The sequence below is a fragment of the Cimex lectularius genome, unplaced genomic scaffold (genome assembly GCF_000648675.2).
Source record: "Cimex lectularius strain Harlan isolate CLEC.00 unplaced genomic scaffold, Clec_2.1 scaffold160, whole genome shotgun sequence".
Lineage (NCBI taxonomy): Eukaryota > Metazoa > Arthropoda > Insecta > Hemiptera > Cimicidae > Cimex > Cimex lectularius.
Window position 1 is genome coordinate 651,279 of NW_019392776.1, and position 14,373 is coordinate 665,651.

The window sequence follows — 14,373 nt, forward strand, 5'->3', positions numbered from 1 at the left end:
GTTTTTATTGCCCATGTGATACATTGCTGTTAGTTTGTGGTCTTTGTATGCTGCCAAATGTTTGGGAATTTTTTAGATTAGTGAACTATGTGATACTTTGGTCTTGTTTTGTGCAAAATTACAAAAAATATTATTCATTTTACCTTGGAGTTTGAATTTACAAATGTAAGAATAAATTCTTGATCCTCCTGCAAGTGTCGGTTTCTGCATTTTAACCATTTTTCTTCTTCTTTAATTAAGAACATTTCTTTAAAATTTTAAACGTGATCATTGTTTAAGGCAGGCCCTATACGATCAATTATATTGCACAATATTACGAATTGCGCAATACGTTTGTCCGTTTAGCGCTAGTTAAATTAAATTTATTGGGTTTAATTTTATTGCACCATATATTTTTTTTTTTTCATTGCACCGAGTAGGGTTAATATTCCGCAATATATTTTAGCATGACGTCTTGCAACAATAGGACTTGCTCACGCGAAAACATTGCCGCTTATGGGCCGTCAATATAATCGCGTGATAAATCGGAATCAAGACGTCTCTCAATACTATCGCATAATAAAAGAATTGTGCAACGTTATTGTAGGTCTAGGGTCCACCTAAAAGTGCGTTCTCTTCCGATTTGGCCTTTGTTGCCTGACACAGAAGCCCGGTGGATCCTTTGTCACTGGGGTCCTTTTATGCTGGCTTCAGCAGTCTTCCTCACTATGCCCTCTTGTAAATTTGGCACCCATTGTCTTCTTTAGAGGTCACAGCGCGTTCCTTGAATTCCTCCGCAGAGTGATGGGAAGGAAACTCTGTAAGCCCTAGGAGCCGAGTAAAAAATTGTTTCAAGTAATTTACATAACCGTTTTTAAAATGTATGTTTCTGCCTTTCCTGGAGATGTATTTAAAGGTTAATATATATCATTCCATTTGTTGCATTATCAAGCATATGAAAATAAATGCAGAATTGTATTAAATGAGAAAACTCGTATTCGTCTTAATTACCCTTTAAAGTCATTGAATACGAATTTTTATGGCAAATAAAAAATAAATATTTTTGGCCTGGATAGGACCTGTTGTTCCACTTAAAAATTCATCATGTGGATTTTGTCCAAATTCACCGTTACGACCACCCGGAAAGCTGGATTGTTTTACTTTCTGCCTATGTCAACAACGTTTGGGTATTATGCCATTATAAGTGAGAAAAATAAGAATGAAATCAACAAACATACCTAAAAACGTTTTATTTTATTATCTCTTGTTTTGATATATTCACAGAGGCCAAATTAATGCCTTCGCGTGTAGTTTGATCGGTTCTAAAGCGCTATAAAGTTTCAGATAGATCGATGGTGTCGTTTCAAAGTTATCATCGTTTTTGGTTTTTGCGATTTTCGGGTAAAAATCGCAGACCGGAAGGCGAAAATTTTGAGTTTTTTTCCCAAACAAATTTCCATCCAGGTGTTGGATTTTTATTCGAAAATCATCAAAATAGTGATAACTTTGAAACGACTCCACCGATCCACCGAAAACTTTACAGGGGTTCAGCACATTACAAATTACACCTAATAGCACAAACGTCGTCCTCGTGAATGAATTAGAATCGGAAAAAAAAATAAAACTTTTGGAGAGTTTGTGTTGGCTTCGTCCCTATTTTTCTCGCTTATATCGATGTAATAAAATGTAAACAATATACATAGGCTGAAAGAACAGAAATAAGGCTTTCAAACGGTTAGATTTGGACAAAAATAGAGTCATGAAAATTAACACCTAAAAAGTGGAACAATAGGAACCCCCCCCCCAAAAAAAAAAAAAATGCACCGGATTATCCGGCCCAAAAATATCTATTTTTTTGGCATAAAAATTCGTATTCACGGACTTTAAAGGGTCCTGAAAACGAATCCGAATTGCTGTTTTTTCGGAAAGAAATTTTTTTTGACCTACTTTACTGAAAGCGTTTTTGTAACTTGTCATATATCCAGTCTTATTTAATACCATCCTGCATATAATTTTCTTGTACTGGATAATAAAACCAATCAAATTATATATAAATAACCTTGAAACACTTGAGACGATCTCCATTTTCATTGAGGACATTCTTGGCGAAGATGATGCTAAACACGTTCCATCAAAAACCCACTATGCAGGAAAGACCCAAGTATAGATAACGCCTGGTACCACGAGCCTAGATGCTTAGTGGTCACAAAAGCAACAAAGCCTTGGAAATGAACGATTTCGGAAGATCCCATTGAGATTATGCACAGTGAGAGAACCCTTATGAACATGATGGGAATATTATGAGAGAAACCTTCTACATCTTACTGTTTTTCTTCATCCATGCCTCGACTGTTCCTGTATATCCTGTAAATTTTATAAGGTGGTTGTTTCTCAAGGCCACCACACCAGGCCTCACGATTTTCTGGCAACTAAACCTTATTAGCCAATTCTCGTGATAAAATCAAACCAAAGGTTTTGCGGTTTAGGTTCAATTCGATTCCATTTGCCATCGGTCTGGATGTTATTAATGCAGCGGACTGTTCGGTCGAAGATGTTCTTATGTCCTTGCCTTTTTCTCTGATCTTGTTCATTTCTTTTCAAAATGGCGCCAGTCGATTATCCTCTCGGGGCATCCCGCCCTTCATACGTCGCCTGTACATTTCTATTTCTTTTAATTTTCTAATCTAAAAATACCTCTCGACGAATTTCTCTTTGTGGCAATTACGTAAGTCAAATTGATGAGAGAAAGCGCGTATGCGTAACCGAACAACCGAATGGGATGGACTAATACGACCCTTCATAATTTCGGCCCGTTTGTCCTTCCGGCCTCCGAAAGCGAATGCCATATTATCAGTTATATTTGCCAACACCCTCGTAGTTTCACAAAAATAAAGTCAAGACATTTTAAAATCAACTTAAGGACTGAAATTGTACATTTACTCGTTTGACTTCAACTATAATTGTCAAATGGTAAACAGAACTATTACTTCCAATGTTAATGCAACGTCGACTCTCTGATTAGTTAAGTGGTGAAACAAAATGTTTTCAGAAAAAGCGGGGCTGCCATGGAAAAAGACAATGGAGAAAGAGGATACAACAAAAGCCAAACGGAATCTCTTCCTCCAATGTTATTATGTAACAGTATTATGTATCTGTAGTATATGTATATTAATATGTTGTATTATGTATATGTTAAACTGTTTGAATACTTTTGTAAGCATAATGCTTTCTAGTTTCTAATACTTCCACCGACAAAAAACTGAGCATTGGTATGAAATATAAGTGTGTAAAGTAAAATTCCTGAATCTTATGCTTTTTTCTAATACAAAATAACTGGCACCTTAGAAGACCATATAAAAAAGAATTACATTTAAAATTGAAAACTATATAAATTAACTATAAAATAAACAGTTCTTGTTTGAGTATAAAATATATTTTGCATTGTATAAATTCACTTTTCCAAATCCTAAATGTATTTGTTAAATGTAAACATTGTTTGTAAATCCCAGGCCCTGAAGATGATCTCAATAAAGATCGAAACGTTAGCACGATAAAGAAAATGTTTTTCTGAAACCTACATCACACCCGACCGCATCTCACGATATCTGAACAACTCTTCTTTTAATTGTAGAATTTCAAAAATATAAAATAGGCTTTAATATAAAATACCACATGAAAATTAATAGCCAGGAAAATTAAATAAAAACAAATGATTCTTTTATTAATTTGAGACGTTTTGTTTTAACATAAAATAACCATTTCATAGAACAATTATTTTTTATTTTAAAAACAATCTCGAATTTATTGAAGAATCATTTGTTTCTATTTAACTTTGTAAATATATTTCTATTAATAGACGAATGCTATATTTTTACATTTAATTTTATATAACTTTTAATTAATTAATCTTTGTGTAAGGTATTGGCTGAGATAAAAAAGTCAGTGTCACGAGCGGGATTCGAACACACGACCTTCGGCTAAATAAGCCGCTGCTCCCACTTGAGCGATCGTGACTTCAACTGACGTTCAAACTGAAGTCACGATAGCTTAAGTGGTTAGAGCCACGGCATATTGAGCCGAAAGTCGTGGGTTCGAATCCCGCTCTTGACACTAATTTTTCATCTCAACCAAAAACCTTGGATAAAAGAATAATTGATTGGACTTTATTTTTATATTTGATGTTATATAATTTTGAATATGTATCGTATTAATTTTCATATGGTGTTTTAATTTTCAAGTTAACTCACGATAGCTCAAGTGTAGAGCAGCGGCTTATTCAGCCGAAGGTCGTGTGTTCGAATCCCGCTCGTGACACTGACTTTTTTATCGCAACCAATACCTTACATAAAGATTAATTAATTGAAAGATGTTATTTGGTCAATCGGACTTCGAAATCTAATGAATTTAATGACTTTTGATTTTAATTGTAATTCATTTTCATATGGCCTTCTAAGAACCAAATATTTCCTATTTTAAAAAATCTCAGATATACAGTAATTTTACTTTACACGCTTGTATTACATACCATTTCCTACCTATTTTTAATGCTTTAAAGAAAAGGTTAATTTCAAATTAAAATTGTTCATTTGAAATTAACAAAGGTTAACTTGGAAGTTAAAAAGTTTGATCTGCAATTAAAAACGGTTTATTTAACGTTAAAAAGGTTAATTTGAAATTAAAATTTAAGCATTTGAAAATAGCTAAGGTTAATTTGAAGTTAACGAAGGCTAATGTGAAGTTAAACATTTTAATTTGAAATTAAAAAGGGTAAATTTGAAGTTACAAACGTTAATCTGTAATAATCCATATATTTATTTAGCTCTCATAATTGACCGTATTAATTATTTAAATTAATTATACTTTTTATATAAGGTCTTGGTTTTGATGAAAAAGGTAATATCACGGGCGGTTTCGAACCCACGACCTTCAGCTCAAATTCGGAACGAATCCGGATTACACTATATTTGAAAATATGGCAAAAAGGCAGAAAATTCGAAAGGTTGTAGGTTGCGATGAGTAGTTGGTGTCCAATTGGATCGAAATGGAGGTACCTCAAATGGTTAGAGCAGCTGCGTACCCAGCCGAAGGTCGTGGGTTCAAATCCTGCTCGTAGCACTAGCTTTTTCGTCAAAACCAAAACCTTAGATAAAAAGTATAATTAATTTCAACAGTAAATTCGTAATTTTAAATTAAAAATTGTTAATTTGAAATTGAAAAGATAATTTGAAGTTAAAAATTTAATTTTAAATTAAACTTGGTTAATTTGAAGTTGAAAATGGTTAATTTCAAATTTAAAAAGGTTAACTTGAATAAATGATCAATTGTTAATTAAAACGGGTTGAAATAAAAAGGGGTTAATTTGATCTTAAAAAGTTTTAATCTTAAATTAAAAAGGGTTAATTTAAAGTTTCAATGGGTTCATTTAAAAATAATAAGGGTTTATGTGATGGAAAAAAGTTATATTTAGTATGGTTGGTTTAGGGTTAGGAAGACACGAAGCCATTGCCTTCTTCACCATTCAATCTTCCTTCTTCACCATTGAATCTCAAGAAACTGTTCTTCAAAACTAGGATTTAAGTCCCTTCACTCCACAATACCTCGATGTCCCTTATGGACATCAATCTTACACAGCCTAATTCTAAATAGTTAAAAAATTTAACTTATAGTTAAAAGATTAATTTGAAGGACATAAGAGTATTTTACCATGTTGTAAATAGGAAAGAGCAGGATCTTTGACAATGAGGTGCTTTCCAAAATACCAAATTGATATGGCAGGGTTATATCCTCAGACTCACCCTTGTATCGATGACTTGTGTAATTTCTCCAAAACAATTTTAATGTGCCTGTTCCCATTTTGATTACAGGTTACATTTACAGATTCTACAATATTTTATCATATAATATATTGCTAACTTTCCATCAAATAGATTCTGAACCAATTAAGTAGCGAACAATAAAAACGATACAAAAATTGAGTAGTGGTAGACTTATTTTCGACAAAGTCATTCTCTTCACGTACCAAGAGCGTGGAAATGACATGTGGAATATTTACAGCTCGGTCATTTTCAATCATTCCGGTCAGTCAGACACTTCTCCTTCCTTTAACCATCTTCCAGCGAGCACAGGCAGACATGATCAAAAACTACTACAGATTCATCATACCCTATGAAAAAAAATCGCACAAATTTTAATTTAATTCAAATAGTCCAGTGGATTTTTGAAGGAACGTAGCATAAAATCTCATTTTACAAAAATAGTCTTCCTCTGAAATACAAGGGCAAAAAATTAAAATAATTGTACAGATGAAAGTTAATAATGATGTTAAAAGTGTTTATGATGTTCAAAATTTTATTTTTACTTTATTATATTTTTTGTAATTCTTCTAGGTCCTGATGTTGGAAAACAGAAAATGGATAGTCTAATGTCATAGTGGTACTGCATTAAGTATTTGTTCACCTTTAATAATTAAATTTAAGGTGTTACTCATTAATGACAAAAATACCATAACGGATTTTGAGGTAATTAATTAATTTTTTACATTTTTTAATCAAATCGACAATTTTAGTAATGGTATAAATGAAATTCTGCATTTTAATTGAAACTTTCCTTATTAGGAAGTCTAAATTTAATATTTTAAAGCTATCTTTTAAAATTGGCCTAATTAAAATTATCTTAATGATGTGATTTGTAATTGATTCAATTGATTTTTTTTCCGGATATTTTAGAATGAAGTGGCTTTCAATTTTGTCTCTGTGGATATTATCAGTCGGGTACGTGACTTCTCATGTCGCTCTGACATTTCCTCCGGCGAGGAAATATGACCTTGATTTCCTCGACAACAGCAGAACAAGAGGTCCTTGCGGAATGCCAAAAGGTAACAATCAATCTCATGACGAAACGCTTAATTTATTTCAAAAGTATCAATCATCATAAAGAATAGTTCCTACTCACACTTAGAAAAACAACTTGTTAAATAAAGGCTTAAAATTTGCCCTAAAAACCGAATTGGATACAAAAAAAAACTACTATCCCTTGGTTCATCCGTAGATTGTTGTAAAATAAATACAAATATAAAATATAAATGTGCTCAAGTAATTAAATAAAACTTGGTAAACCTAAAGATTAAAAAATTAAATATCCCACGTACAATTAGGTCTATTGATAAAAAGTTAAACAGTAACAACAAAGTTATTTTTAAAGCTGATAAAGGAAATAGTATAGTTATCATTGAACATCAAAAATACGTTTCTAAAGGTGAAGAATTTCTATTAACTGTGAGTAAGAACTATCATTTTATAAAGATTGATCACTACATCATTTATCATTTCTATAAATCATATAATTCAACTTACAAGGTTGTATTATTGCAAAAACTGAATATTTATTGTTCTTTAGGGTCAATTAAAACAACGCTACTTGCTGGTAAACCATTCAATGTTACATGGCATTTAGCATATCCTCATCAGGTAATTGACAATAATCAATGTTTACTAGATAATTGGAACTTACTAAAGCAATATCTTTTTCCAGGGTGGTTTCAGGCTTCAAGTTTTAGATAGTCTTATGAGACCGGTATTGGATTTGACACCCGTAACTGAAAAATCACATTATGTGAATATCGATGCTACGTAAGTTCTTTTTTTAACAAATGTTTTATGTTTGCTTGTTTCTTCTTTCTGAATACAACCTCCTAGAATTAAAGTAAAAAAAAAAAAAAAAAAAAAATTAGGTGTAATATCTCTGTCTCTGATCATCCTGGTCTACATATTGCATCATTGTGTAGACTAATACCTTTATGTATTATTTTAATCACATCTTCAGCGGTGGATTTGCACCTGATTGCAAAGGTGAAATGTCTAAAATGTCTAACAGAAGAGAATAGGCGTAGACAAGGATGATTGGAGATGATCTAACGACAGTTGTCCACTTTAATAAAATATTGCATTATTATGTTATACTAGTTTGTATTAATATACTATATGTTACAGCGCCCAGCATTATTCAGTTCAAATTCCTGCCAATTTTGAATGTTCCGATTGCACTATTCGTCTTCTGAGAGAAGCGAGGGAATGGTCTCCTAATTATTTATTCTGGTCTTGCGCTGATGTCGATATCAAAACAAGTAATAAATTGTGAACGAGTCTCCCCCCCCCCCCCCCGAAAGAAGATTTAATCGCTGTATCTCTTATTTTCAGAAAAAACGTACAAAGAAGATTGCAGCGGTCATGGTCCTCATCTGCTTTCCAAATGTAGGTGTAGTCGACTGTATTATGGGCCGAGGTGTCAGTACCGTGATGAATGTGTGGAACATATCGACTGTGGTGACAGAGGTCGTTGTGTTGATATAAATGCAACATCTGCTCCGAGGAAACAATGTTACTGTGAACTTGGCTGGTTTGGCCCAGCTTGCACTAAAAGTATGTTAGAAAACTTTCAACAACAATTTACATTTTGTATTAATTTTCTTCTGATTTCCAGGATCACCTGTCAAATCGACAAGCATTGACCTTAGCAGTCATAATCATCGTGAGCTTAGTCCCAACTACAATCTTTATTGGCGGATCATACCTGAGGATAGTGAGATTGAAGTTGTTATGGTTGTGAATGGAACTAGTTATGTGGGTTTAGGTTGGAGACCTAGCAGTTTGACAGCTGAATGTAAAAACTTTCCTAAAATCGAAGATCTCCCTGGAACTGTAAATACTCATGCGTCTTTCAAAGTGGCGCCACAAAGTGAACCTGAGCCCAAAACTGAGCCAGAACCCAAAAGTGAACCTGAGCCCAAAACTGAGCCAGAACCCAAAAGTGAACCGGAACCCAAAAGTGAACCAGAACCAGAGCCCAAAAGTGAACCAGAACCAGAGCCCAAGAGTGAACCAGAACCTGAGCCAAAGAGTGAACCAGAACCAGAGCCAAGCAGCGAACCAGAACCTGAACCAAAAAGTGAACCAGAGCCTAAGAGTGAACCCGAACCTGAACCAGATTCAGGAGACTCCAAAGCTGACCATATTAGTACAAAAAGTATCCTTTCGCAATTTAGTAGCACAACAAGGAAGCCTTTTAGACCTCTACGAACAGTAAATTCTAGAATGACTCGTGATGAAGAAAGTCCTAAAGTTTCTGTTGAAACAAGTGTTTCCTTCAGAGTTAGCTCATCCCAAGGTAATTTTGTGTTATTTTGTTATTTATAGCTTTTTCCATCAAATTAAATCTTTTTCAAAGAATTAAAAAAACTTAGGCAATGGTTGGTATAAAATATAAGCATGTAGAAGTAATATTCCTTTATATTTGCAATTTTTTCATTATAATATAATTGGACCCTTATACAACCATATTATAATTAATATTTTAAATGTCAATTTTTTTAAATTCTTCTTTTAAGTGGAGAAATTTTAAAAAAATACAAAGTGAGTTGTTACCTAAAATACCACATGAAAAATATTTACTATTAAAATTAAAAGTTAAATAAAATTATATATAAAAACCAATGATCTTTCTATTAAATCAGGATTTTTTAAATAAAAAATAATTGCTTATACAATAATTATTTTATATTAAAAAAAAATCTGGAATAAATAGAACCTTTTGTTTTTTTATTTAATTTTATATCATTTTTAAGTTAAATTGTAATTAATTTTAATATGATTTTTAAGTTTTTGTTGCTTTAAAGAAAGGGTTAATATGAAATTAAAAATGGTTAATTAGAAATTAAAAAGGTTGATTTGAAATAAAGAAGGTTAATTTGAAATTAAAAAGGGTTAATTAGAAGTTTTAAAAGTATTAATTTGAAATTTAAAAAAAAGGTTAATTTGAAATTAAAAAGGATTAATTTGAAATTGAAAATATGAATTTAACAAGGGGTGGTTTGAAATTAAAAATGGTTAATTGGAAGTAAAAAGGGTTAATTTGAAAATAAAAAATGTTAGTTTGAAATTAAAAAACAGATAATTTCAAGTAAAAAATTATCATTTGAAATTAATAATAATAAGTTGATATTAAAAAGCATTAATTTGAAATTAAAAAGGGCTAATTTGACTTTTTAAAAAATTATTTTGAAATTAAAAGTATTAGTTTAACATTAAAAAAGGACAACTTGAAGTAAAAAAAAAACAGTTAATTTGCAAAAAAGATTAATTTAAAGTTAAAAATGGTTAATTGAAATTAAAAGTGTTAATTTTATGGAAAAGAGCTATTATATAATATGAAATTGTCCATCAAAATTACATTTTACTTATTTCTAGGTGGACCTGTCAGAGGAAAACGAGCGACACCATTTTCTACAGGTAAATATTTTTATCATTTTATGTAGGAATTTATATAAATTAATGTAATATAAATTAAATTAATCTTCTTTAATTGCTTAGAGCATAGAACACATCTTTTGTTCCGCCGGCCCAAAGCTTTGACCACGCCTGCACCATCGCCCAAACCTGAACCTTCGCCAAAGGCAGAACCAGAGCCTGGCGCAGAACCATCTTCTGAACCACATCCAGAACCTAATTCTGAGCCAGAACCATCAGCCAAGTCAGAACCAGAGCCAAATGCTGAACCTAAATCCAAGCCAAATACTGCAGTAAAAAAATCTTCTAAAGAACAGAATCAGAGACCTACAAATAAGCAAGGTATAATTGTTCATAAAAAGAATACTAATATGAATTACAACTACTTTATGCTATATTAAAGGTCTGAACTTCCTTCCATACACTCCTCGACATGATTTCAATCCCATGGACTGTACAGATATGGTCATAGGCATGGCTCGAGGTTCATCATTTAAAATTTGGGATTATTACACAAGAGATCGGTATGTTAAAAAATTTGGTTTTAAATTTTAACTGTTGGTTTTTACGAGTTTCATTCTGTATGATTCATTCAGTTCAACGCCGAGGCTGGACACTTTCTGGGGCGGGAAAAATGATTTGACTGCAGCCATGGGTTTTGAAAAAGATGGTGTTACTACCATTCTGTTTAGAAAAAAACTTAAAGGTAAATTACAAATAACTTTCTGATTTGACTGATATTTAATAAACATAAATTCAGCTACGGAACCAACCGATCATTCATTCGAAAATGGAATGATGCACGTCATTTGGGCTCAAGGACAAGAACCGGGTCATTATGTGCACAGTCCCAAATCTGGTATTGAAGCAAATGCCGCTCTTACAAAAGACTTTTACAAACCAGATGAACTTAAATATCATGGGCACAAAGATCAAAGAGGAGCGACGTCGATAAATTTTTTCGGTAAGTGTACTGTTTAATTATTATATTTTTAAACGTACTGAGCCGCTTTTTTGGCATATTTTTGAATTGTCTTTATTTTAGAAACATCGATCGAGGAATCCGAAAACGACCAAGTGCCCAAACCTATGAGTATGTGTAGAGGTGAATGGGAATATCCTAAAGGATGCAGTTTGGAAAAACAAGAATGCGAATATCACGCAAGTTGGCACTATTCTTCGCGTAAAAAGAATATTTTCTTTACTATTTCCACAACCAACACACATCTCTGGACTGGAATAGCGTTTTCCAAAGATCATAGAATGGTTAGAGCCCATTGCAAGTTAGCATTATTTTAAGTTTATTGTAATTGTATTTTAATGTGATGAACTGTTCCAGTCGCAAACTGATGCAATCATCGGTTGGGTTGACAAAACTGGAAGACCATTTTTGATGGACACTTGGATCATAGGGCAGACAGCTCCTAGGTTAGACGCCTCCCAAGATATTTTTAATTTTACTGGTAAAATTGATAATGGCATGACGACTCTCACATTCCAAAGAAAACGAGATACGGGTGATGTGAATCAGGTATGTTGCAATCAATCGGTTCAAAATTCTTCTTTATCAAAAGTTTTTTTTATTCCAGGATCTCCCTTTTACGGATGACAATTGTTTGTATGTCATGTTCCCTGTTAAAGGAGGTGATTACGACGGTGTGAGTAAAAAAATTAAAAAGCATTACAACGTGCCTAGCTTTTCGCCCAGCAAAGTATGCATTCAGGCTTGCCCAGAAGGTATAATTTATTTATAAATTATGAAGAACTCTACTTTAAAATTAATGCTACTTTTAGGAGACGAGTTGCCGACTCCTCCCCCCAAGCCTTTCATTAGTTACACAGTTGAAGTGAAACTGCAGAATCTTGGCGCAAACTTCAAAGCGCCAAAAGTCGCCACGGATGATTTTGAAATCTTGGCAAAAGCAGTCAATTCAGGTTTCAAGTTGACTACAAACAAAATCGATCAATTTAAAGCATTGAATGTTGTAAAATTCGAACAGTGAGTAATTAATGTGCACAAATACTTCAAACTCTAATAAAATTTAACTCTTATAGGGATAACGATAATGTTATTGCCAAAATGAATTTGGAAGTGGAAGAGGAGCCAAGTTCAGAAGAAGAGTTACAAAAAATCAATGAGAATGTTAAAAAGATATTTGAAGAAGTCATTCAAAGTGGAAAAGCCGGTGCTCTTACAATTGATCCGTCTTATTTTAAATTCAGAGCAAACGAAGGTAGGAAATTGTTTTTAAGCTATTCCATTAAATTATATTTATTTTATTATTTTTATTTCTAGCAAACTCAGTTGTAACGTCTAATTCAGATTCATCAAAAACTCTTTTAAAATCTGAGACAAAACTTTGGATAGTGATAGGTTGTTTGATCGCTCTGGTTGTGGCTGCCATCTTACAAGCGATTTGTAATATTTATAAAGCAATGAAATCATCTAAATCTTTGAACAAGGTAAAGTAATTTATTTTACAACATAAAAAAATTGTATTTTTTATGTTACATTATTTAAAGAAGAAAAATTGTTGTATATATTTGCAGGAAATTTTGTCTCATAATTCCGCCTGGAAAGACTATTCGTCAGCAAATACGAATTATGCGTTCGAACCGTACGAATCTGATGAAAAACAGCACAATTCGATTGGAAGGACAAACGGCTCATCTAGATCGACCATGCAACACAAACCGGTAAGCAATCACCCGATGTTGACCTACCACCACGGAAACGGAGCTCAATACGCCGATACTAGATCGCTGCAAAGACCGAAGGGTTATCATCACCCGGTAGAGAGGAGTACATATTCCCTGCCGAGGACGCAGCCCCAGCCCCAGCCTCCACAAGGCTATTACACTCAAAGGCCAGAAAGAAATTCTGGCGACCAGCTTCAGCCTGATTTTTATTTTATGCCATCGCAGAGAAAATATTCAGGAGAAGTTGTACGAGTTTATGTGGACTACAATAATCCTCGAAAATAAAGCTTACTTAAAAGAAAAAATCTAAGTTTTTCATTATCGAAACTTAGACAAATGGCAAACCTTCTGTCCAACAAACAATCCTGAATATTTTATATTCAGCTTCAATTAAACCAAAAATATTCGTGTAAAACTTTTATAAATACTTATGTATAATAATTAAATGTAATATTGTAAATAAATTGTTTAGAAATAGTTGTGATGAATGGATGTAAAGTTTTTATATATATTATGCAGATGGCTGGCAAACTATGTGACCTCATTTTTTTAGCATTAACAAAATGTTCTTAATTGTTTATAGCGATTGAGTAACCTAGTTTTATAATCTTTAGTTATTGTTATTTATTTCTAATATTTAATTAAGCTGTTATCAGAAATAACACAAGAAAAATTACAAATAATTGTCTGTAATAAATTCAACCAAATGCCGTCATAAAATGACAATTTTAAAAAAGAACCATTTCACAATCCTTTATTATAGGACGTCGAAGGCAGGAAATATTAAGGTTTTAGGCTTTTTGTTACCATTAAGCTAAGTGGTGGATTTCCGTCAAGTTAACCATTGTCAGTAATTTGAAATCTGCAATATAAATATTTTAATATGAACAACGGTGTGTAGATATGACTATTTGTTACCTATAACAACCGATACAGTGACAAGAATCACAACTACACACATTTCACATTTAAAAAATCTAAATAAATATTGAAAAAATATAGTAAACCAAAAAAAGGTATATTTTTTAATTGTTTAGGGTTTTTAAAGCACTCTGATAAAAAAAACATACTCATTATATTTTGCAATATTTGATAAAGATATTGTTAATTGTTTTTAGACGCATAATTTATTAAATTTTATTGTAAATAAATTGCCAGGAAAATAAGACACATTTTCTTAAATAATTTGTAATTTATTGTTTAACGTTAACAAATGTAAAATATAAAGAAAATATCACAAAAATCGGACACTATTGCCGAAGAAAATTGGGTTGCTTGCAATAAATAAATACATTTTTTTAAAAATGCAACTTTTTTAAATATATTTGCAAGTTCTATTATCTTACCATCCATTCTTTCCGTGTTCAGATTTTTTTTTTAAGTTTTATCTAAGTACATCCACGACAAAATGCAA

The 14,373-nt window shown here is 32.3% G+C and overlaps 1 protein-coding gene across 2 annotated transcripts in view; it reads left to right on the forward strand.

Annotated features, from left to right (window-relative positions):
* LOC106671682 overlaps positions 1 to 14,015 on the forward strand; it is a 65,220-nt gene extending 51,205 nt beyond the window's left edge. For both annotated transcript variants that reach the window (XM_014402615.2, XM_014402622.2), the window contains exons 3-21: positions 6,366 to 6,497; positions 6,705 to 6,853; positions 7,375 to 7,445; positions 7,510 to 7,607; positions 7,968 to 8,101; positions 8,175 to 8,396; positions 8,458 to 9,141; positions 10,221 to 10,262; positions 10,344 to 10,601; positions 10,663 to 10,783; positions 10,856 to 10,965; positions 11,020 to 11,223; positions 11,305 to 11,525; positions 11,599 to 11,790; positions 11,849 to 11,996; positions 12,054 to 12,258; positions 12,315 to 12,493; positions 12,556 to 12,722; positions 12,810 to 14,015. In XM_014402615.2, the coding sequence (XP_014258101.1) occupies positions 6,706 to 6,853; positions 7,375 to 7,445; positions 7,510 to 7,607; positions 7,968 to 8,101; positions 8,175 to 8,396; positions 8,458 to 9,141; positions 10,221 to 10,262; positions 10,344 to 10,601; positions 10,663 to 10,783; positions 10,856 to 10,965; positions 11,020 to 11,223; positions 11,305 to 11,525; positions 11,599 to 11,790; positions 11,849 to 11,996; positions 12,054 to 12,258; positions 12,315 to 12,493; positions 12,556 to 12,722; positions 12,810 to 13,244 (3,639 nt within the window). In that variant the 5' untranslated portion in view covers positions 6,366 to 6,497; position 6,705 and the 3' untranslated portion in view covers positions 13,245 to 14,015. The remainder of the gene's footprint in view (positions 1 to 6,365; positions 6,498 to 6,704; positions 6,854 to 7,374; positions 7,446 to 7,509; positions 7,608 to 7,967; positions 8,102 to 8,174; positions 8,397 to 8,457; positions 9,142 to 10,220; positions 10,263 to 10,343; positions 10,602 to 10,662; positions 10,784 to 10,855; positions 10,966 to 11,019; positions 11,224 to 11,304; positions 11,526 to 11,598; positions 11,791 to 11,848; positions 11,997 to 12,053; positions 12,259 to 12,314; positions 12,494 to 12,555; positions 12,723 to 12,809) is intronic.
* The last annotated feature ends 358 nt before the right edge of the window (positions 14,016 to 14,373 follow it).